Below are 24,780 nucleotides of genomic sequence, written 5' to 3' on the forward strand. Positions count from 1 at the left end.
GGTCAAGTGAATTATGCCATGACCTGCACTTGGGAGAAGTATTGAAAATGTCTTGTTGAAAAACATGCCTAAATATCCTTATTATCCAATACTACAGTGTTTTGCTTGTCATCGTTAGGGGTTAACCTAACTATGGAAACCACCTTTTTCTTTATTAATTATTAGTAAATTACCTCTGATAAAGAAAATAAGAAAAAAGGTTATTACAAAATACGGTAACTTAATGGAGTGGAATCGGCAGATGAATTGGTTTTAAAGACCTGCACAGTCCCTTTTTTTTTTCATGCTTTTATCTCTTAGTAATCGGAGTTCACATATTCCTAATCAATTACTTGTAAATTAACCAATGTTTTTTGAAGGGAAAGATTGGGCGTAAATTTTAACTTTCAATGTCATATGGAAAAAAAAGAATAAGAGATCGAAAAATAATTTTTCTTTAGACATAAAAGTGTGTCTTACACATTTACCGGAAAAATAATGGTCACTAGAAAAAAAATACAAGTGAGTTATATACTCTAACCATAAGCAATGGTCACTAAAGAAATAATGGGAAAAAATTGGTGGCAAACAAGAACAAAATATAATAATTTTTGTTTGAGCGTGTTGTCTTGGATGAATTCTTAATATTCCTTAGTACTTTATTATCAAAGATTAAAGCGATAAACGGCCAAACTAATAGATACAGGGGTAAAAATGTAAATTGAAGTTATCAGTTGCGCACCAGTCTTGTTTTATGTCTAATTTCTATCTATATTAAAACCCATTTCAGACATGATAGAGAGCTCTTCTAACGGCCACACATGGCCTCCTTTACCTTCAACCCTTTGCAGCAGAAACAGCTCTTCCCAATCACTCTCTGTAAGTGCCTATCAACTCTTAATACCTTTAAATTCCAATTCTCATCTCATTTTCTCAGTTTCTCACCAACCAAACACACACTTCAGCCAATTCTTTCACCACTTGTAGTTAGAGCACATGTCAGTCACATAGACACCAAGTTGTCTAGCACAGACGAAGAACTATCGAAGAACACCATGAACCACAAAATTACTGAAGAATGTTTTTCTGGGTTTTCTCCTTTTCGGACTAAATATAGAAGGTTGGACAAAAAATCTGTGAAAAACAATGTCGGTTCAATAGTGAAGGATATTAAAGAACAGAGGGTCAAGAAAGGTGGACAAGCAAAGCAAAGATTAAGTTCTAGAAATAGAAGTAGGGCAAATTCTTCTGGGTCTTCTTCGATGGGGTCAAAAGATGCAAATTTAGTCAGAAAAATGTTAAAGCCGGTGGGTAATTTAATAGATAGAAAGAAAATAGAGAAAAAAATTAAAAAAAGTGATGATAATCGGTTGGGAGATGGGAAAACAGCAAAAGGGTCTAAGAAAAGTAAAGTTGATTCACCAGGAGATATGTTGAGGGTTGGGTTGGATATGTGTTCTAAAAAAGGGGATGTGATGGGTGCAATTAAACTGTATGATTCGGCTAGGAGAGAAAGCATAAAGATGGGGCAGTACCATTATACTGTGCTTTTATATCTTTGTTCTTCTGCGGCTACTGGTGTTGTTCAGCCTGCAAAAAGTGGGAATGGTAGTCGGAGTTTGAGTATGGCGGGCTCCTCTATCGAGTTTTCTGATGTGATTCCCAAAGGTTTGGGTGAATTAAAGGAAATGGGTGAGAGGAATTCTGTTACAAGCAAATCGAATGTTCGAGTTTCAAGCAATGGGCGATTGGTAGAATTTCGTGGACATTCTGATACAGCAGAAGTGAATACTAATAGTTTTCCAATGAAATTGGCAAAAGATGACTTGGATAATGATTTTGATGAGAAGCACGACTTAAGCCAAATCTCTAATGATTCTATGAAGCAGAGCCCTCGAGCTTTAGATGCAAAGGGTGATGATGATTCCTCAAATATAAAAGATGGGAGTGGTGACCAAGAAGATAATGGAATTCAAGTAAGTGTAAATGTCAAGAGATTTGCACTGCAGAGCGGTTTTGAAATCTATGAGACGATGCTTTCGGAAGAAATCCCATTGAATGAAGCAACATTGACATCTGTGGCTAGAATGGCAATGTCGATGGGTGATGGTCACATGGCATTTGATATGGTAAAGCAAATGAAGGCATTGGGGATAAACCCTAGATTGCGGTCTTATGGTCCTGCTCTTTCTGTTTTCTGCAATAGAGGTGATGTTGAGAAGGCGTTCTCTGTTGAAGAGCACATGCTGGAGTATGGTGTCTATCCAGAGGAACCTGAACTGGATTTACTCTTAAGAGTGAGTACAGAAGCTGGTAGGAGTGACAAGGTTTATTACTTGCTGCATAAACTTAGAACAAATGTAAGGAAAGTGTCACCTTCTACTGCAGATTTGATTGAGAAATGGTTTAAGAGCAAGAAAGCTTCAAGAGTGGGGAAAAGAAATTGGGATCAAAGATTAATAAGGGAAGCAATTGCAAACGGAGGTGGAGGCTGGCATGGGCAGGGTTGGCTCGGTAAAGGAAAATGGACGGTTTCACGCACATCTGTTGGAGCTAATGGCCTATGTAAATGCTGTGGTGAAAAATTAGCCATTATTGACCTTGATCCTACAGAAACTGAAAATTTTGCCAAGTCAGTTGCATCGATAGCCCTACAGAGAGAGAAAAATTCAAACTTTCAGAAATTTCAAGTATGATACGTCCCTTAATAGATCTCATTTTTGCACTTCCATATGCCGGTCTGGTGAAGTGAAAAAGATAAGTTTGTTCTTTGCAGAAATGGCTGGACTATTATGGACCATTTGAAGCAGTTGTAGATGCAGCAAATGTTGGCCTTTACAGCCAAAGGAAATTCAAACCCTCTAAGGCAAGTTACTTAATGGGTTATATGGACGTAATGTGCAGAAATTTGAATACTCGTTCCATCAGTCTTATTATTATATTTTTTTCCTTATATGAATGGAGGACTCTGTAGGTCAATGCCGTTGTGAATGGAATACGGCAGATGCTTCCTTCAAAAAAGTGGCCGCTCATTATTTTGCATAACAGACGTATTACTGGCGACAAGATGGATGAACCAGTAAATAAGGCACTAATTGAGAAGTGGAGAAATGCTGATGCAATTTATGCTACGCCCACTGGATCAAATGATGATTGGTTAGATACATTTTATGTATCTGTGCAGTAACTTCTTTTCCTCCCAAAATTTATGTTTGTTGGTCCATGCTAATTAGTTTTTATTTCAATGGCTCAATTCACATAATTGATTTTACTTTTTGTGATTCATCTGCATTTGAATTGCCATGGGTAATAACCTGTGCCTTCAGGTACTGGTTGTATGCAGCTATAAAGTTCAAGTGCCTAATTGTGACCAATGACGAGATGAGAGATCATTTATTCCAACTTCTAGGGAATGATTTCTTCCCCAAATGGAAAGAAAGGCATCAAGTAAGTAATATATTTTAGTGCTAGAAATTTATAATAAGCTATGTAGTTTATATTATAGGCTTGGCAGTACCATATATTTTGGTTTCTAATATCTAGGAGTTGATTCAAACTGATTGAGATTGCCAGTGAAAAGATATTGAATAACTAATTAGCTCCAATATTATCTTCTGAGCATTTTGATTTGTCAAGACCATGTGCTATAAAACGCACACCCCCTTTTTCTCGATGGGTCATATGCATTAGCACAAACTATAACCAGAGGGACAACTAAAACAAAATGAAGTACCACTAGCCATTTTACCAGTTGATTTTCTTTAGTCAGTCATTGAAACTGATCCTTATATTTTTGACTGAAAACTCTTCAGAACACATTTATCTGAAAATAAAAATTAAAAAAAAAAATTTGGAATTTTTCTGAATGTTCTTGTCACCATAATATTTTGTATTCTTGAATGCTTTACTCGTGCAGTTCCATAATAAGATATCTTTCTTTTCTTAATGGAAGGTGCATTTCAGTTTCTCAGATACCGGCCCAGTGTTTCACATGCCTCCTCCTTGCTCTGTTGTAATTCAGGTCAATATTCTTTATTCCTGGCTTGCTTTGTTCTTTGTGTAAACAAATAACAGGAAGATATGGGCATATACTAAACTGAGCTCAAATGTAGGAGGCTAGGAGCACATATATATATATACCCTTTAAATCTGACAAAAGAGAAATGTACTTGTAGTATGACCTAATCTGCTAACCCTAGCAGGAATCGGAGAAAGGTCACTGGCATATTCCAATTGTATTTGAACATGACTCTGAAGGGGAAAGAACATGGTTATGTGTTACACGTGCTAGCTCACACATGGCAATGCAAGCTTCCACTACCATACATGAAGGTAATTATCAACTTCAATTAAACAGATTTCTTATCCTTAACATTACAGTTGGTTACATGGAACCTTCTCTTCCATTTCAACAGGCCCACTTCCATTTTGCTTGTTTCTTCCAAGTTTAATATTCCTGGATCAAGTAACCAGGTTGTACTTGTTAAAATCATTAGTATATTTAACATGCCAGAACTCTCTGTTGGTCCATACTTGCCAAGAAATGTGGCATGCGTCCATATCAGTATTTTATACATATATGTATTTGCCAATTGTTGAGGATGAAATCCACGCGGTCCGATACGATACCGTTTTCCTGCAAAGAAGAGAGTAGAAGATCGATGAATCTTGATGGCACTGATGTGGTGTCTGCCAAGAGCTCTCCGACGATCAAGTTAGTCACCGGTGGTCCAAAAGAAAGGCAGGAATTTAATAATAGTTTTTTCGTCGTACCTTATTCTCGAGTCGTCTTCCTATTTATCCTCACTTCCCTTATTCTTGATAAGGGAATATCATAATCCTTATCATATGGAACTTATCCCATGGAAATCTTATCCTTGATAAGATTTGTCATTATCCCATGGAACTTATCCAATGGAAATCGTTATCCTTGATAACGAAATATTATCTTTCGAAAGTAGAAGAGATCTGGCGGCTGGTCAACACTTAGTTGCCTCTATCGTTAAGTCAAGATAGGTTAGGTTTATATTTCCCTATCAGTTGCCCTCCATTCCCAAGCTTGCTCGTCTAGCTTTGGGAATGTAAACGGAACAGTGCCCGCGCGGTACTGTTCATTGAACAGTAGAATTTTTTTAATTTTTTGTTTTTTTTTTGCCCCCGAGGGAACAGTGCCCCCGGGGACTGTTCATTGAACAATAGATTTTTTTTTGCCTGCGGGTACTGTTCATTGAATAGTAGATTTTTTTTTTTTTTTTTTAACCCTTAGGTACTCTTCCCTTGGGTGATGTTCCCATGTGTAATCTTCCCTTGGGTACTCTGCCCCTGGGTAATGTTCCCGTGGATACTCTGCCCCTGGGTAATGTTGGTACGCTGCCATTGGGTAATATTCCCTTGGATAATCTTTCCTTGGGTACTCTTCCCTTAGGTAATCTTCCCTTGGCTAATGTTCCCGTGGGTAATCTTCCCTTGGGTACTCTGCCCCTGGGTAATGTTCCCGTGGATATTCTGCCCATGGGTAATGTTGGTACTCTGCCATTGGATAATGTTCCCTTGGGTAATCTTCACTTGGGTAATCTTCTCTCGGGTAATCTTTCCTTGGGTAATGTTCCCGTGGGTACTCTGCCCTTGGGTAATGTTCCCTTGGGTATTCTTCCCAATGGTGAAATTAACACAGATACCAAATCAAGATTCTGTTTTGGAAGGGCGTGGATTCAAACCTATGGTCAATGACTCTTAGTGATGTAAAACTGGATTTTTCTTTTGAAAATCCAATAAACTAGTTGTAAACTTCATAGGTTTCAGTCAGCCCATCCCTTTGGCAAGGGAATAAATTTTACGAGCTTTACTTAGATCATCACTCCTATAATAAGTGAACGAGCTTCACTCAGCTCGTCCCTTTAGTAAGAGAATTAAATTTTACGAGCTTCCCTCAGCTCGTCCCTTTAGTAAGGGAATTAGGTTTTACGAGCTTCACTCAGCTCGTCCCTTTAGTAAGGGAATTAGATTTTTGTCAAACGTCGGGAATGCCAAGTCCTATTGAGTTAAGCATGCTTGATGATTATTTTCTTGCCCCTTTTAATAAAGGAAGTAGATTTGCTCGAGCGTTGTGAGCTCACCCTTTAATAAGGGAGTAGTGAACCCTCCGTCTCTTTACTGAGGGAAGAAGATGAAGTTGACCCTTCGTTCCTTTATGAGGGAAAAAGGTGTAGTCAGAAGGAGGGTGACCCATTTAATACGAGAGGTAGTCGTCTCGTCTCTCTAGTAAATGAAGGAAGCTTTAATTATCTCACCCTTCTGTGTAGAATAAGTAATCGGTTTCTTGTCCCTTTAATGAGGGAATAATGTGTTGTTGGCCCTTGGTTCCTCTGAGTCCTCCTCACTATATGTCATATCGCTTTGGCTAAAGAATGATCTCTTATAGCTGGTATCTTTTTCATCCCTGGTGAGAGGGGCTGACATCTTCTTGTCCTCTCCTACCTTTCTCTTCCGTGCATTCATGGCATCTTCAGCGTTCATGTGTTTCTACACTCTGATCAACAATTCTGCCATGCTGGTGGGAGGTTCTTTGGATAAGTTGAACAAGAGTCTGGAGGTTTAGAGTCCTCCTATGAAAGCGGTCAAAGCCACCTTGTCGTACACCTCTTCTGCTTGCAACATATCTATGTTGAATCGGGTGATGTATTCCCGGATCGACTCGCCCTTCTGTTGCTTCATGGTAAGCAGGTAGATGGCCGGCCTCCTATGCCTCTGACCTGTAATGAAGTGGCTCACAAATTGCTTATTCAGTTCTTTGAAGGTGTTGATGGTTCCTGGCTTCAGCTTGTTGAACCAAACTCTTGCCGATCCCTTAAGTGTAGTGGGAAAAGCTCGGCACATGATTACATCTGGCACGACGTGCAAATGCATGAGAGCTTGAAAGGTCTCCAGGTGATCGAGGGGATCTTTGGTCCCATCAAAGCTTTTGAACGAGGGCATCCTGAACTTGCTAAGCAGGGGGCATTTCATAACGGCGGGGCTGAATGGCAGGTTGGTCCTCTGCACCAGGTCATCTATGGCGGCAGGACCTTTCCCTTTCATAGCCTGCATTACATCTTCCATTTTCGCCTTGAGATCCTCGATCTGTAGGTCGAAATAGGTAACTTTCTCTATCTTTTCCTTAACACAAAAGGTTGTGCCTGTTTGAGACTGGGGATTCCGCGGAGGCGGGGAAGGAGGTTCTTTGTGTCAGTTTCCGACTTGGCTTTGTTCTGCCTCGAACTTGTGAGAAGGATTGTTTTCTCGGTCCTCCTCGTGTTGTTCCCCATCATTCAGATTGGGAAGACATGGGTCAGACAATTCTTGTTGAGGTGGTGGTCCCGCTGGGATAAGATGTCGCAGGATCTCTGCATTTTGTTGGATCAACCGGTCCATACTCTAATGCAGAGTTTGGACCTGTAGTTCTAACGCTGCAAGCCGTTCCTGGTCATTCGGGACGTCTGGGTGCTCACCCGACCTTTCTCTTTGACTGGATCCCTGCAACGATATTTCTGTTCTAGTTACCATACCGGACTGCAAGTGCATATACCCAACCGAGTAATTGATTTAAGGGAATCATCGTTCCCACAGACGGCGCCAACTGTTGAGGGTGAAATTCACGCGGTCCGATACGACACCGTTTTCCTGCAAAGAAGGGAGTAGAAGATCGATGAATCTTGACGGAACCGGTGTGGTGCCTGCTAAGAGCTCTCCGACGATCAAGTTAGTCACCGGAGGTCCAAAAAAAAGGTAGGAATTTAATAATAGTTTTTTCGTCGTACCTTATTCCCAAGTCGTCTTCCTCGCCTGGATCTGAAAGGGGAGGTGGAACGGATTCCTTCCTCAAAGGATCATGTTTTTAAGGTGGATTCTCTCAGTACTTCTTCTTTTTGAACGTGTTCTCAAGGCTTGTCTTGTTGGGAGATTTGACAGAGAAGTGGGGTCTTTGGAAAATATTGAAGATTGGGCTACGAAGACTTGGCTGATTTCGGGAGGAGTTAGGGTTAACTCTCTACCGAACGGGCTTTTGCTGTTTAGATTCCCGTCGGTGTTGGAGGCTTTTAAGGTTCTGGACTGGGGCAAGAAAACTTGGGGTGAGGCTCAACTTCTTATCGATCCTTGGTACTATAGGGTCAGGTGCTCTGGATTGAGATTGAGGCACAACTTCCGGCGAGTCATTTTGTATGGTCTGCCGTTGCATCTTTGGTGTCAGAAGCTCTTCGTTGCCATTAGCGATGCGTGTGGCGGATTTCGGGATGTGGAGGCCTTTGAGATGAGTGACACAGAAAGAATTGTGCTCACTGTGGCTAGCGGCGGTGTGATTCCGGCGAGTATCGTTGTGAAGGATGGACGGTGGGCATTCAGAATTTCGTTATCTGAAGAAATTGATCCGACCATGGTTCCGCTGACTGAAACACGTTTTGGAAAAGCTGATTCGAGTTCACCGGCGGCGTCCGCTAGCGTCCCTCGTTCGTCTCTCAGGGATGGAGGTGGGGTTGGTCCTAAACCAGGTTTCCAAAAGGTAGAGGTGTTGAACAGTCGGGCTCAAGGTCAGGGACGAATGAATCGCCACGCGCTCAAGGCGAGTGGTAGTAGGAAGGTTACGTTTGGGACACGTGGTTGGAGGAAAAATGATGCCCGTTATAAGCGGATGACAGCTGCCCTTCCTCGTGCCGAGTCACATGCTTCTCAAGGTTTTTTGAATTCAGGTTTTGTTGGGCCGGATAGTGTTGGGCCTAGCTTGCGTGGGGCTCATGCTGCGGGGTCGAAAGTGACTAGGAAGGACCCTTTTGAACGGGGTGGGCCTGGGCCATCCTCTGGGACGGGGCTTTTTACTAAGTCCATTAAGCGGGATGGACGATCTAAGCGTTCTGGGCCTCTCTTTTCTTCTGGACCATCTCAGGTGAAGTCAAGCTTGGTTAAGGCTAGGATGGTTAAATGGGGCCCGAATAATCAACTCTCAATCTCTCTTCAAGGTGGGCAGCCTAACCCATCTGTAGAAGTGGTTCAAAGCCTTGTCACAGAGAGATTCGACCTCATGTTTTTGGTCGACGAAGGAGAAGGCGAAATGGGTGAAGGTAAGCTCAAAAATGACGAAAGGGGCTGGGGCTTGTCCGAAGACTTTCCGGCATGGGTCGTGTTGTCAGAATCGGCTTTCGGGTAACAGATTTGAGCTTCTTCAGTCGGGGTTTTTAGGTGATGACGAGAAAGGCGATTGTGCCTCCATGAAGAAGGATGGTCCCTCTCGAAGCCTTTTAAAGCAACCTGGTAAGAAGTGGACTAGAAATGACAAACATAAGTGGGTTACGCGTAGGGATCCCCATCCATGTCGAGGTATGTCAGTTCCTTTTCAAGATCGGAATTCTTCATCTGTTCCTATTTCTGCTTCTACTCCTTCTTATGAGCTGTTGAGTAGGAAGGGGTGGGGGGGGGGGAGATTTTTGATGGGAGACAGCATAGGTTGGCGCCTGTTCCTGAGGTTGATTCGGTGGAAGGGTTGAGTTCTACGGTTGGCTCGGAGTTTGGGATTGTTGGGTCGTCAGAAAGGGATGGGACGGTTTACTTGTCTGGTGACAGGGATTTTGATCGATTTTGTGTCGGGATTGCTGAGACTTGTTCGGAGTTTTCTTCAGCCTCTCAGTATGATTCTTTAGGGGAGGAGATGGGCAGGTCGATTAAGTCTCTTTTGGGTGGATCGAAAGGGTTATGTTCTTTCTTAAAAGGAGACCCAGTGGCTTGTCTGAAGGGTCCTGTGCCTAAAGTGGTGACTGTTTATATGGGTAAAGATATCAGAATTTCTCTCAATGAGGAATCAGCTTCTCTGTTAGTTAAGGAGTTACAGAAACACAGATTTTCGCATGATGATCAAACTGTTGATTGTAACCCGGTCCCGTTCACCCAGAATGGTGTGTTGGATTATGGAAAGGACTGGCTGTCACCTGTTGAGGAGGCAATGGAGGCCAAGGGAGATGTGACAGATGGGAGCAGGTTGAAACAGGGCAGCTCTTTTGGTATGATTTTGTGGGAGGAGAAGGGGCTTGGTAATTTTGGGGGTGGTTGACCCTTTGGCTGTTGTTCATCCAGAGGAGGTGGACAACAGGGTTCATCGGCAGGAAGGTGAGGACACTGGAATGGAATGGGTTAAGGCTAATATTGGGGTTACTAGTGATCTGCTGGGAGTCTCCTGCAAGGGTAATCGTGATCAGGCCTTAGCAATCCATCAGGCCAAGGCAGAGGGGAGAGAAAGGGAGATGATTCAATTTTCCAGACGAAGGAGTTGGAAGAAGAAGAACCTAACTCCGGGGAAAGGAGAAAGGGAGTTAAGGAATCTGTGTTGTGAGGTGAATTATGATAGGGTGATTGGGGGGGTGAAGGGGAGAGGTAATGCTAAGGGAGGAGGGAGAGGTAATGCTAAGGGAGGAGGGAGAGGAAAGAGGGGAAAGGGGGTGATTGCTTCCTTATGAAGCTTCGAATTTTATCATAGGATGTCCGTGGTCTAAATGATCCGAGCAAGCGAAGGGTGGTGCAGATGGCGGTGAGGAAATGGGGGGTGCACTTGGTGTGTTTCCAAGAAACAAAGGTTGATTTTATGTCTGATCATGTGGTGAAAAGCTTGTGGGGCAACCGGTTTGTCGAGTGGGAGGTGCTAGATGCTGTCAGGACCTCAGGAGGTGTCTTTATCATGTGGGATAGGAGATGGTTGGCAAAGGTGGATGTTTGCAGAGGGAGATTTTCTTTGTCATGTGCCTTTGTGATGGAGGAGGATGGATTCTCTTAGGGTTTTTCTGGGGTGTATGGGCCGGTTGACGATGGTGTGAGGGATGGTTTGTAGGAGGAGTTGAGCGGGGTGAAAGGGAGGTGGTCTCTTCCTTAGCGTGTAGCAGGAGACTTTAATGTGGTTAGATCCCCGGCGGAGAGATCTACTGATGGTCCGTGGACTCAGGCTATGATGCACTTTTCTGACTTTATTGATGGACACCAGCTTATTGATCTCCCTCTTAAGGGAGCTTCCTTCACTTGGTCCAGTGGAAGGGAAGCTCCAACTTTCTCTCGCCTTGACAGATTTATTTTTTTTCCAGTGAATGGGAGGAGAAGTTCCCGTACATTGTTCAAGCCAGTTTGGCTAGGGTGACATCGGATCATATTCCCTTAGTTTTGGACTGTGGAGGCTTGAGATCTCCCAGCACTCCTTTCAGATTCGAGAACATGTGGCTTCGTGTGGATAATTTCCAGGAATGTTTGCACTTTTGGTGGGAGGAGAACCTGGTGGTGGGTACCTCGAGCCATATTCTTGCAGGAAAGCTTCAACTCCTGAAAAATAATCTTAAAAGGTGGAATAAGGAGGTGTTTGAGAGCTTGGTGTGGAGGAAGAATAGGGTTTTGACTGATATTGCTAAGATTGATAGATTGGAAGGGGAGGGTGTCATTTCTGATTCTCAACGTAGTATGAGAGCAGCTTGTCAGGCAGAATGTGTGGAGCTTGCTCTTTTGGAGGAAATCTCGTGGCGCCAGAAATCTCGGGCATTGTGGCTTAAAGAGGGAGACCGGAATACAAAGTTTTTTCATAGAACTGCTAATGCTCATAGGAAGAGTAATCATATTGGGCGGATGTGTGTGGATGGTTCGGTCTTGACTTCGGAGGAGGAGGTGCGAAGAGGTATTGTCTCTTTCTACCAACGGCTGTATTATGAGCCTCTTCATTGGAGGCCACGTCTTGATGGTCTTCACTTTGATTCCATTTCTACTTTGGAAAGGGATGGGTTGGAAAGTCCCTTTTCGGAGGAGAAGGTGCTGAAGGCTTAAAAGAGTTACAATGGTGATAAGTCTCCAGGCCCTGATGGTTTCACGATGAGATTTTTGTTAGAGAGCTGGGAGGTGGTTCGGTATGAGATTATGGGCACTTTTCATAAGTTCCATTCCACGGGGTGGTTTGAGAAATCGTTTAACGCATCTTTTATTGCTCTTATTCCTAAGAAGGGTGACGCTTCTAATATCAAGGATTTTAAACCTATTAGTCTGATTGGGTGCATTTACAAACTCAATGCAAAAGTCCTTGCCTTTAGATTGAGGGAGGTCCTGGATGGAGTTATTTCTGAGTCTCAGAATGCTTTCATTGGGGGTAGACAGATCCTGGATTCTGTCCTTATTGCTAGCGAATGTGTGGATGCTAGACTTTGTAGTGGGGCTCCTGGTGTTCTTTGTAAGCTAGATATCGAGAAAGCCTATGATCATGTCTGCTGGAATTTTTTGTTCTATTTGTTGGAGAGGATGGGCTTTGGTGAGAAATGGAGGAAATGGATTATTTCATGCGTTTCCACTGTCAGGTTTTCGGTGTTGGTGAATGGGTCTCCTTCGGGTTTCTTCGGCAATTCTCGTGGGTTGAGGCAGGGGGACCCTCTTTCCCCTTTCCTTTTTATCATTGTTATGGAGGCTCTTAGTAGGTTGATAAGAAGGGCGGTAGAGTTGGGTTTTATCAGGGGTTTCAAGATTGGCCCTGGCTCAGCTCAGCAGTTGGAGATATCTTATTTACTTTTTGCGGATGACACCGTCGTTTTTTGTGAGGCAGAGGTGTCACAGTTAAGGTGTCTGAGATGTGATTTGGTTTGCTTTCAGGCTATTTCTGGCTTGAAAGTTAATGTAGGGAAGAGCGTGATTGTTCCTGTCAGGGAGGTTCAGGAGGTGGACACTCTAGCTGTTGTTTTAGGGTGTGGGACGCAACGCTTTCCTATCTCTTATTTGGGTTTGCCGCTAGGGGACTCGGCCAGGAGGGTGGGAAGTTGGAACCCGGTGATTGAGCGAGTTGAGAGAAGATTAGCGGGTTGGAAAAAGCAATATCTGTCAAAGGGTGGTAAAGTTACGTTAGTGAAGAGTACTCTGTCAAGCCTCCCAACGTACTATCTATCGCTTTTTCAGATTCCAGTCTCTATTGTTGGAAAAATTGAGAGGCTCCAACGGAACTTCCTGTGGGGGGGTCGCGGAGAGGAGTTCAAGTATCATCTTGTCAAATGGGAGCAGGTTTGCAGGCCTTTTCGGTTGGGAGGGCTTGGAATTAGGAGATTGGCCCCTTTTAATAGTGCTCTTCTTGGTAAGTGGCTTTGGAGATTTGGCAGTGAAAGACACAGACTATGGAGAAGGGTTATTTCGTGTCGCTTTGGGGAAGAGAAAGGAGGGTGGTCAGTTAGACCAGTCAGGTTTGCTAGTGGATTGGGGGTGTGGAGGGCCATTGGAAAGGGTTAGGATGTCTTTTCCAAATATATTAGATTCAAAGTTCGGGATGGAAGGAATGTCCGATTTTGGGAGGATTCATGGTGTGAGGATAGACCATTGGCTCTTTTGTTCCCCAGGCTCTTCAAGATCGCTGTTGATAAACATGCTATGGTTGCTGATTGCTATTGCCTTGATAGCGGAAGGTTGGCTTGGGATGTGCGCTTCCGGCGAGCTTTTCAGGATTAGGAGCTGGATGATGTCACTGGGTTTTTGGCTCTTCTCTACAGACAGGAGGTAAAGGGTACTGGTGCTGACTCTTTGATTTGGGTGCTTTCTCCTCAGGGGATGTTCCAGGTTCGATCCTTTTTTGTGTGCCACTCTGGTTTTCATGGTACCTCATTCCCTTAGAAGACGGTATGGTTGTCTAAGGCGCCTCTTAGGGTGGCTTTTTTTGTGTGGACTGCAGCCTGGAGTAAGATTTTGACTTTGGACAACTTGAGGAAGCGAAGACATATCATTGTTAATCGGTGTTGTCTTTGTAAAGCTAATGGGGAGTCAGTGGATCATCTTTTGTTGCATTGTCCTGTGACTCATGATTGTTGGAGTTTGCTCTTTGGTTTGTTTGGTATTCATTGGATCATGCCTCGGACCTCTCAGGAGTTGTTGGATGTTTGGAGGAGCCAATGGGTGGGGGCTCAGGCGAGAGTTTTCTGGAGGGTGACCCCTTTTTGCATTTGGTGGAGCCTTTGGAAAGAGAGGAATGGTAGATCTTTTGATGGGAATGAGTCCTCCATTGGAGTGCTAAATTTTTTTTATTATTTGTACTCTTTTTTGTTGAGGTCAGAGGAGAGACTACTCTTCTCTTGAGGATATTGTTGACTTCATGGGCTCTTTGAGCTCATAGGTTCCATTATGTTTTTGTATAGCTTGGGACGCGTTCCCCTTTTGAACGTTTTTCAATATATTTTACTTATCAAAAAAAAAATAATCCTTATCCCATGGAAATCTTAGATAAGATTTGTCATTATCCCATGGAACTTATCCAATGGAAATCGTTATCCTTGATAACGAAATATTATCTTTCGAAAGTAGAAGAGATGTGGCGGCTGGTCAACACTTAGTTGCCTCTATCGTTAGGTCAAGATAGGTTAGGTTTATTTTTCCCTATCACCAATCATGGACAATATAGAGGCTTCCATCCCAAAATTATTGTTCCTCCAAAAGTTTCCTGTTTTCTCTGTTTGGTTTTGTGTGCTTGGCGGGTTTGACTCACGATTGATGTTCCGGATGTAAAATTTCTGATACTATAGTTCTTGCTAGAACATGATTTATTACCACACAATGCTGCTTGCTTATTTGTGCATAATGTGTGATATTACATCGCAACTTAAATACCATTTGCTCAATTGTTTTCTTGGGAAGTGTTGGGCAGGTTTCTGTTTTCACGTCTATGCATTATGCACATCACATAGTCAGACCATGGTGCTTGATTGATTACATGTCTATGAATTATGACATCCATATTAATTTATTGTTTTTTCTCTCTTAAAGCTATATTAATTAGAAATATTGGTAATCTGTATTCATTTGTGACAAGTAGGATCGCAATTTCCTCACCATGAGAAAGGACATGCAAACTCAGACGCTGAAACGAGAACTCAGGATATACTACCACCACATAATATTGGCAACCACAAAAATACTAAACATCCGCCTCAGGAAATTTATAGGAATCTCAGAAATATTCTGTCGACATCCATCTTCTCAAATCATTCAACAATCGTATCAGAAATTGAGGCTGCAGAGGAGCACGGTAGCTGTGTAATTGATTTTCAAATATAATGTGAACAGCTGTGATATTTCGGGACCTCAAATAAGACTTGCAGTGGAACGATGAATTCTGAACTGATTTCTCCTTGCTTGGTTATGAAGCCCATTCAGCAAATTGTCTGGCTGGAAATCCCTGAGGCCTTCAAATGCAGAAGAATGAACTTCCCCTGTTGGTGTTTGGTGCACTCAGGATTAACAGTCAAAGATCAACTCTTTTTCCATCTAATTTTTGAAAGGTAGAGAAAAATCTCTCTTGGAGGGGAGGGAATGGACTGTCGTAACTACTCCTCAAGTAATAGTATTCTTGTACTGTGTCTTTGTATATTTTTGTTTGATGTTACCTTAACTTATCATTTACTTAAATAATAAATTTTGCCAAGATTTTTGAATGTATTGTCAGATTTCTGAGATGCAATTATTCTTTACATGCCTGTGCCAAAGACGTTACATGCTCCAGTAAAATTTATTTTTCTAAACAATGCTGGCACGCATTCATGTTTTGTAATACGTGTACATTTTCTTTCAGACATCGTCCGTAGATTTATGATAATCATCATAAGATATATACAGATCTATAGCTATTGTCAAGCAAATTGCTTGCTAGAAACAGGGGAAGCCCTGCAAAAAGATTGAAGAGGTTTGATTTACATTGCATGGAGGGTATATAGTGATGTAGACCATATAGCATAAGATCATAATTTAGTTAGATACACCTTATATCTTGTACATATATACACCTAGTGAGCATAACATTATGAATGTACAGATATATTTGTTTTGTTGTAGGGCGACGAATGATGGATATTACTCAAAGAAATAATCAAAATCATTTAATTGACTATATATTAATTGGTTTCATTTTGTTATTGAAATATCAGAAGTTCGCTATAGTCATGTGACAAATGGTCCTTCTTTATTTCCCTATTTGATTATAGGATGAAAATCAAGTTATGTGGTTGATTCAAAAGAAATTAGTTTTGAGTCATATTAACTAATGATTGTATTACTATATATCATTATCAGTGAAAAAAATCTCTTCTTTTTTTCCACACAGAGAGTGGGAAAAGGAACAAGGACAAAATCACGGGGCTGACAATGGTTCTTCTGGAGTTTGTTGGATGTGCCCACACACTGTTAACAGGACAGAGAATCTCTCTTTAATGTGTTTGGTTGTGTGTGTCTCTCTCTCTGATGCTACTAGGTTGGGCACTAGATTGTCAAAGAGAGAAACTCACGGGACTCCAATCACCAACCCCCCCTCTCTATATATATACACCTATATTATATAGGCATGCCACAACAAAAATATCGCAACTAGTCATCTAGTTCCATCTTCAATTGTAGAGCGAGAGAATGCAGGACTCCAAATTATCTGTCTATCAAAACCCAGAAGCTGAACTGGATGAGGCCACACGATTCGACAAGTCTCTTCAAGTTAGTGTCCATATATATATATACACACACATATATATATCCTTTCTCCAAACTCAGAGCAATGTGCTTCTCTTTGCTTATTAATTACTTTTTAATTGCACGTTAAGTTCATTTCGATTTTGACTGATTGTAGGAACTCAGAAACTTGCGTTCTCAGCTTCACTATGCTGCGGATTACTGCGAAGCAACTTTCTTAAATGCCAAACAGAAGAAAATGTGAGTACTACACCCTCTATGTCCCATGACAGTCTACTAACAGCTTAAGCTACTCTTCTCTCTGTGTACACCCACATGTATAAAAGATTTTGTTCATACAGTAACGGTTAGAAAGCTTATCATATACAGGCATTGTTACAACATATAACAACGACCAATAACAGAAAATTGTAAATCACACACGTACCATATAAAATACACAGTTTTGCTCACGGATGAAGATTGGTGAAAAGCTTTCACTATACGAATAACAAATGAAATTTAGGTCTAGGCTAGGGCTGCTGGTTGTGTTAAATATTACGTTTGTCCTACTCCATTTCTATTTTGGGATTCTCAAGTTGCATAAAGTACAAAAACAGGGAAAAGAAAAATCTAGAGAATCATATATGAGATTTTCACCTAATACGGCTCCTCGTTCAATTCTTTCAAAGCCATTGGATCTTTTTTCTCGTTGAAACCATAATTCAGTGAACAAACTGGTGGTGTTATTTTAAATTTAGCGATTAAATTATACTAATTTTTTCAAAAGCTTATCAGTAGTTGTAACGGCCTCCAACAGTACTCCACTTTCCTTTAGATTTTGGATGCAACTTGGATTTAACTCAATCCAAATGCAGTTCAATACCTCAATTCAAGTTGAGCTTTGAAAAGAGCATAAACTGTTAACTCAACCTAGTATATTATAAATAGTACTATTATTGTTATTTAATGGAAATGTTTCTTTCCCCGAATTCAACAATGCAAAAATAACATCATGTGAACCCTATAAGAGCAAATTAATTGATCATATTCTAGTGGCTTTGTTTAGTCATTTTCAATTTCTATGGCAATGCTCATTTGATAATATATATTCATGTATATAATGCAGTGTTGTGGAGAACACAAAAGAGTACATATGCAGGGCTATGGTCACAGTTGTTGATCATCTCGGGAATGTCTCAGCTAATCTAGACCACGGGCTTTCTAAGAATGATGTCGCCACACAAACAGAGCTTCGAATGGACTGCTTGAAACAAGTTAGTTTCTCTCTGTTGATTAATTATCGTAGTGGTATCAAATCACTATTTTCGGCACAGCCCGTGACATAATTTAATTGTTGTTATCATAGTGCTATCAAATCACTTTTTCTTTTTCTTTTTTTTTTTTTTTTTTTCAATAGAGACTCACGACATGCCAACAATATGGTCACAAGCTTGCAATAACCAAATTATGCTGGAGGTCTGATGTGCCAAGATATCACCCACGTTATATCTCTCCACGTAATTTGAACATACGAGTTTGCTGCTAATAGATTGTCTGCATAATAATTTACTACATATTATATATGTGTGTGTATATATATTTATATATTTGAATGCCACTTTATTTATTTTTTTCCTTCCTTGATCAGCAATCCCAGGTCAAAATGAAGTTTCGAGGTAAGATCTTTTCGTCCTCATTAATGCTTATACAAAGGGTGCTTGTTTAAGTACATTGTGCCTGAGAAAGCAAATCTTTTCATTGGGATTGCAATGTATTTGTTATACATGTAATATATTTCCTGCACGACGTTGGAACAATGATAACTTAAATTGAGTCAATATGGAAAAGAACTACCTAGTGTAATCAAACTTCTAAGCTTCTTTGGAGTAAAAATAATGACAAATATATTATGTATGAATAATGATATATGAGTTTTGAGTTTTTATCATGGTGTTAATAAACTTGCTATGTTGCAGGAAATATAATAGCCCAATTGCTGCTAAAACTATAAAAAGGCATGGATTTGAATCACATGAGGAAGTGCCACTTTTTTTATGCACATATAATCACAAGTCGTCTCTAGCTAAAGGTTTAACGGCAAAAATAGGTGCCAATGAAAAAGAGCCTAGTTCATCTTCAGGTAATACAATTTTGCCTGTGAGAAGCTATAAATTTGTCTATTGTGAACATCTATAAATTTGTTTATTTTGATCATCAAACTTGAGGTCACGTTCCCAACCTTAGGAGGTTGGGAATACCATAATTGCTTCTCTAATCTTCATACTCTTTCTTCTTTTATGCAGTATTGCCTGTTCGTGATGGCCTGTGTTTGAATCCAAAATCTCAAATTCCTTTTCAATTTGAGGTGAATTAACTGTTCTGTTGGTATTGCTCCGTAGATGTAGATGCATATGTATCCACTTCTTATTCTCAATATCTTGATTTTATTTTTTGTTGCAGGGTACCCATAAGCATAAACGTCACTTGCTGAATTGGAAAACAGTGCAGAATAGTGATATCTTATCACTAATTCGGAGGAGTAAAAGAACAACATAAATATTAATTTGAAGTCTCTTTGAGGTTCCATTTGATCATTTCTCTGAGGTTTGGTGATTGAAATAGTGCTTTCTCATCCTGTTTTTTATTAAATCAGCTTAGTTGAAGGTCAGTATGCCTTGTGTAAGTGGAAAGATTGTCAGCATTATGAACATCGTGTATATGCTGAGGCAAGTTTGCGATATAATGTGAATTAAGTTGTTGCATTTTAGTAACTCCTTAACTCCTTGCAGATGGTGCTGGTGTGAGGGTTAAATTGTTTCTTGGGGGTACATGAAGTCAAAAGGGTTAAAAGGCAATGAATCTTTGAAAAACAAATGAAAGAGACCTAATATGGATGTTTAACATTGAACAATATACAGAAGCTAAAAATCAATTAAGCTAGAAAGGACATCTAATATGCATCAAACCCAATATTTAGTTATACTTCCCTATCCAGAACAGGAAGGAAGAACAACAAAAGTGATTCTAACCCAATAGATGACTCACTTCAGCTTCAGTGGGTCTGAATATTTACATTCAAAAATCAAAACCTACACTAAGTTGCTTGTTTATCTGTCTCTCAGCTTTCCTCTATTTTAAAATTTTCATTTTCTCCTTGCTCATTCTGCTTCTACGTTACCACTGCTAATGGCGAGCGGTTGGACTTCTTAGGCCACCGAAGTTCTCGAGCTTCTCAATGTAAGACATTTTTTTGTGGGTCACAATGTTAGCAAGTTTGCTCATGAACTTCTCATGTTCATCCTTAACGGAATCATCCAAGTCATCTGTTGATTGATTCATTTTCATTTCCGTCTCTCCCTTATCCGCATTCCAACCCATGAAATCAGATAGTGTCTTTGAAGTTGGTGTCTCTGCAGCAGTACCCAGCTTCTCTGGCTCTTCGCTAAGGCTCGGGGAACTCCCCAGTACTGCCATTGGCGAGCATGCCATTGAAGATTTCCTTTCAGACATTGCCAGTGATGGATCTAGAGCAAGAGAGTCAGCATAGAGAACATCTTCAATACGAGACATGACTGTGTTGGCCAAGCTTTCCAGTACCCTTGAATAGCTCTCTAGGATTGAATATCCCACATCCTGTGTAATTCAAAAACAAAACAAAAAATTTAAAAAGAAAGAGAGAGAGTAAACACTACTATTCGTTAAAAACAAGATGTTTTTGCATTCTTACTTGTTCTTACCATGTTATATTGAATTTTACTTATGTCTAACGATGATTGAGGAATTCCAGGGAACCGCTGTTTGAGTAGGAGTAAAATGGTCTCTGCTCTCTCTTCAAAGAGCTCTCTCTTCTCCATTCTCACAGCTGAACTCCAAGAAGACTTTCCATCTTTCTGGTGCATTTTCCTTGTCCAAATCACAATAGAAGCCTCGATTCTATTCTTTAAGTCGAGAACTTTGTGCTCTGTTGACATGTCCATGGTTGAAAGAAAATCCTCAGGATCAAAGAATTCATCTGTTATACTCTTATAGATTGATTCTCCGAGGCTCGATCTACCATTCTACCAAAGAAAATATATATATATATATATATATATATATATTAGAGGGGTAAAAAATCAGCCAATCTTTAGTACTGAACTAGTGAACTTTCCTAGAACTAGTCTCTTGAAAATTTTCTTTTCAGCTTATACCTTAGGGAGGGATTCAATGTAGTTCTCAGGGATCTCCATTTCTGATAGTATTTGAGCATTTATGGCCATGGAGGCTTTGAGTACTTGGTTCACAGAGTCCTTTTGAAATTGCATCCATTTTCGCGACATATCTGATAGCCCATCTTGGGGAACCTTCACAGTAGGTAGCCACCATTTGTCATCTCTCTGGCTGCCTTGCTCAGACTCATCAGCATCTCTCGAGACATACCAGAATTCATTCTGGTCTTTGAAGTTATCTAGACAGCCCTGTTCAATTTCATCTTATCAGATTGATAGATGATATAGATCATAAAGAACTATGGTCATCTCTGATTAGTAAATACACACACATATAAGGCAGCAGGTGTTGCAGATTCTTACAATAAGCATTGCGTCGAGCTTGCGCAAGGCTGGGATGTTCAGGAGCAGATCCATTCTTTGTTGTGTCACCATTATCTATAAGTAGATCAGAATGTGGAACTGTGTTTAGTATATAATAAGGTAGCATCGTGATCAAACATGATGGTGCAGTGATAGTTTATGACATCTTTTAAGATTTAGAATACGAAACAAGAAGAAGATCAGTACAAACACATAGAGGGAGGGAGACAGAGAGAGAATATTGACCTCCATATTTGTTCCATCCTTAGATTTTTGTTGAGAAGGGACCAATTCGACAATGTAATCTGTTACTGATAAAAGCCAATCCATCTCTTTTTTCCACCTAGCTTTCCTATCTGGAGACATGGGTTCCAACTTCCTTTGTTCTCCAAAAACAGAAGCTGTATTACATCAGAAATAATCAAGAGAAAATATCATGATTTGTAGTCTTTTACCATTTTTTAGTTCTTATGATAAAAGACTGTAGTACCGAAAATGATCAACTCTAGTTAATTAAGGACAAATTCAAACTCACCAGCAAGATTTGTTATGGCATTTGACAAAGCTAAAGCTGATGAAACACCCTTCCCACCACCTGACATATCTTCTCCCAACAGCAGCTTAGCAAACCTTTCCTTCATCAATTCCAAATCTAACCCAAACAACAAATATCAAAATTCAAAACTGATGAACATCTGACATAGCGGAAGCTATAAAAGCGTTCACAATTTGAATCCACAAAGTAGGGTGTTTTAAATCCATAAAACAAGAGATAAATTCATAAAGAATTCTGAAATATTATTATTATTTTTTTTAATTTAGGAAAAAAAAAAGGTCGAATTTTTTTCTGCACATAGTAACAAATAAAACTCTAAAACTATAATGGAAATTAATAGCAAAAAACAAACTAATTGATTAAGTAAACTAAAAATATAAAGAAACTAATTGTAGAAGGAAATTTTAAAAAAAAACCTAAAATTAAATTCCTTAAGAATTATAAAAAAGGTAAAAAAATAATATAAAATCTAATAAAATTGTCCTACATCAACGTCATCAGACTTCCTAATAACTAATGATCCATGCTAATTGATGCACGTATTTGTCAAATTATGAAGAGTGGTTTAAGCTCTTGGTGTAGATGGTGATTATAAACAAATATACGTGTAATTATATATGATAAACGCATGAATGGAAGTACCACCATATATATATATATATACCTGAATGTGGCCGGTTCCGGGGACTTCCTGTAATTACCCCTTCCCTGCTCAATCGCGATATTGGAGCCTTATCAGTAGACCGACTAAACACAGATCCTATTTGCTGGGGCTCCAATGTTGCAGCCTTTGCAGGTTGACTTCTAGACAGCATCTTTTCATCCCCACCATTTTCACCCTCAAGGATCATACTATGAGCCTGTCGTCCTGGAATCTCAAACATCCTCTTCAAATGGAAAGACCGAAACTTCTGAATGCTGTGTTCCTCTCTAACCATGGTACGGATTTTGACTATTTTTTTTTTTGTACGTATTTGAACCATGTATCAAACATAGTAAGAGTTTTCATGGCAATGTTGAATTAAGTCCCTTTTCAGAAATAAAAAAATAAAAAGGTTCCTATTTTTCTGAAAAAATTAAAATAAAATTAAAAATATAAAAGGAAAACGTATCAGGAATGAGAGGATAGAGATTGAAATGGAAAAGGGTTTTCAAGATTATCCCAATTAATGGTAGTTTGAGTAGTTTTTGAGGTATTACTTCTTTTTTTTGAGCAAAGGGACGTGGGTGCATGTCTGATTTTGAAACAAAAGGGTGGTTGGTATGAAAGAGTGTTTTTTGGGTTTGTTTTGAGGAATGAATGGTTGGGTTTTTCACTAGTGCCAAAAAGTACGGGAAACACATTCTCTCTCTAACAGCCACCCTTTCACCCTTCGTTTTCTCCTTTTGCTTCTTATCAGAAAGTAACAAAAATTCAAATTCTATCTGGACTGCCAGCATGTCAAGGCCACCTCCAAAATGACAATCACATTAATGGTTATCCAATACTCCTCCTTCCAGAGAGGGTTGGAGTCTCCCCAAGTGTGGGAGTTTCTTTGGCGAGTAAAAACACACACACACACACATATATATATATAATCAATAGCAGGTCTTAATTAATTACAATTGCAACATACTGATATGAAGTGAAATTCAATCATGATATGCTACAATTTATTGACTTGGAATATATCTACGTACAGATAAACAAATTGCATGTGGCTTCACATTCATTCCTTTTCATATGATATGAGAACCTTCAAAGACTCATGAAGCAACAGGAGGAGTTAGCAATATCCTTATGAAGAAATCACATAATCCTATATTCTTTTAAATCAGCTTAATTTATCTAAAAGTGTTCAAAACCTCATTTAAGAACTATCAACATTTATTGTTAAGCAAGTGTCTTGAGTGATTGGGTTGCTCCTTGGGGACCCAATCCTCTCCTCTAATCATTAAATTCAATATTCTTACCTTAAAAAATAAAAAAGAAAAAAATTATTGTTAAAAATTAAAGAAAGAGTCAACCTTAGTGAACCTACCATTTCTGATAGTATCACCTTTTAAGTAAAATTTTTTTTAACAAAAAAATTTATACTTAAAAGGTACAAAGACACTAGAAACCAACTCATTTTATGAGGAAAGGAGTTGGTAAAATGGTTTTTACAAATGTATTGGGTACGCTCTTAGCCTCTCACTCTTCGTATCTAAAACTTCCGAAAAAAAAAAAAAAAAAAAGGACAATTTTTGCTCCCTTCTTTTTTGCAGTAAAATATTTTTTTTTTAGAAAATATTTTTATTTTTCAGGTAAAATATTTTTTTCAAATTTTTTTTTGGCGTTTGGCAAAGGTGTAGGTCAAAATTGAGGTCGAATTTATCAGATGAGACGTATGGATAAATTATTTTTGTTTAAGTTTAATATTTTAGGATTTAATTGCCAAGAGTTATTTCAAATTTTAATGTGAATGATAAGGTACTGTTTGATTAAAATTGAAAATTAAGTGAATATATTAAGAGCTGAATTTTAAATAATTTTTTTTTTTTTTGAAGTAATAACGTTTTTAGTACTATTTAAGTGTTTAATTTGTTCAGAAGCGTAGTTGAATTGAATTTAGTCAAAAGGCTTTGAAGTAAGAGTCAAAACCATACCCTATTTATGTTAACCGCCAAAGGGAAAAATCATTAGTTAGTTACATTTATGATGGACACCAAAAAAGAAAACAGAACACAATGTCTTTCAACAAGAGTCTCGTGACTGCATTTAAACATGCTTTTTGAGTTGCTTGGCAATTATTTACCGTGCATTCACCACCAATGCAAGCTTAGTTGATATATTAAATAATGAATGCTGCACTGGCCTCCTTTTTTCTTTTTTTTTTTTCCTTAAAGCAGATTAAGGTATGAATTTCTTAAATACATATGATGGAGTGCAATTATGGTTGGTTGTTACTGTGTTTCTGGTTAGAGTTATGAATCAAATTTAAAGCTTGCTCTCAAATTGTTACATGAGTGTTCTTGAAAGTCCGTCCGTACTAAGCAGTTGAACTTGAAAAATATGTGCGGGTGTAAAGATTTGTACTTTGAATTAATTGATATGAGCACCAATGGACCTCGGTTTGATGGGTAGTATAGACGCTAATAAATATTATCCCGAGGCCCGAATTTATTAGGTGTATATTAGTAATTTTTACACTTATATATTTATTTATTCTAAAATGTCTGTTTTTATAAAGTTTTGAAACTTTTGGACAT

At 39.5% G+C, this 24,780-nt stretch overlaps 3 protein-coding genes across 3 annotated transcripts; 2 read left to right on the forward strand and 1 right to left on the reverse strand.

Annotated features, from left to right (window-relative positions):
- Positions 1-758: 758 nt before the first annotated feature.
- Positions 759-15,423, forward strand: LOC132277196 (proteinaceous RNase P 1, chloroplastic/mitochondrial-like). The gene is made up of 7 exons (XM_059778974.1): positions 759-2,669; positions 2,756-2,845; positions 2,954-3,135; positions 3,306-3,426; positions 3,932-4,000; positions 4,182-4,311; positions 14,801-15,423. Exons 1-7 carry the CDS (start codon positions 801-803, stop codon positions 15,040-15,042), a joined length of 2,703 nt encoding a protein of 900 aa, XP_059634957.1. The 5' UTR covers positions 759-800; the 3' UTR covers positions 15,043-15,423.
- Positions 15,424-16,065: 642 nt separating this feature from the next.
- Positions 16,066-19,193, forward strand: LOC132277197 (probable protein ABIL5). Its single transcript, XM_059778975.1, has 8 exons — positions 16,066-16,464; positions 16,598-16,680; positions 17,549-17,696; positions 17,840-17,939; positions 18,071-18,098; positions 18,399-18,562; positions 18,726-18,787; positions 18,883-19,193. The coding sequence occupies exons 1-8, from the start codon at positions 16,384-16,386 to the stop codon at positions 18,976-18,978; spliced, it is 762 nt and encodes a 253-aa protein (XP_059634958.1). The 5' UTR covers positions 16,066-16,383; the 3' UTR covers positions 18,979-19,193.
- Positions 19,194-19,272: 79 nt separating this feature from the next.
- Positions 19,273-22,487, reverse strand: LOC132278410 (rho guanine nucleotide exchange factor 8-like). Its single transcript, XM_059780200.1, has 7 exons — positions 22,214-22,487; positions 21,529-21,645; positions 21,240-21,394; positions 20,994-21,068; positions 20,613-20,879; positions 20,160-20,480; positions 19,273-20,055 (listed from the first exon to the last, which is right to left on the reverse strand). Exons 1-7 carry the CDS (start codon positions 22,485-22,487, stop codon positions 19,606-19,608), a joined length of 1,659 nt encoding a protein of 552 aa, XP_059636183.1. The 3' UTR covers positions 19,273-19,605.
- Positions 22,488-24,780: the final 2,293 nt, after the last annotated feature.

The sequence above is a fragment of the Cornus florida genome, unplaced genomic scaffold (assembly GCF_030987335.1).
Source record: "Cornus florida cultivar Cherokee Brave unplaced genomic scaffold, ASM3098733v1 CherokeeBrave_3.0.0_Hap2_Chr10, whole genome shotgun sequence".
NCBI classification, from domain to species: domain Eukaryota; kingdom Viridiplantae; phylum Streptophyta; class Magnoliopsida; order Cornales; family Cornaceae; genus Cornus; species Cornus florida.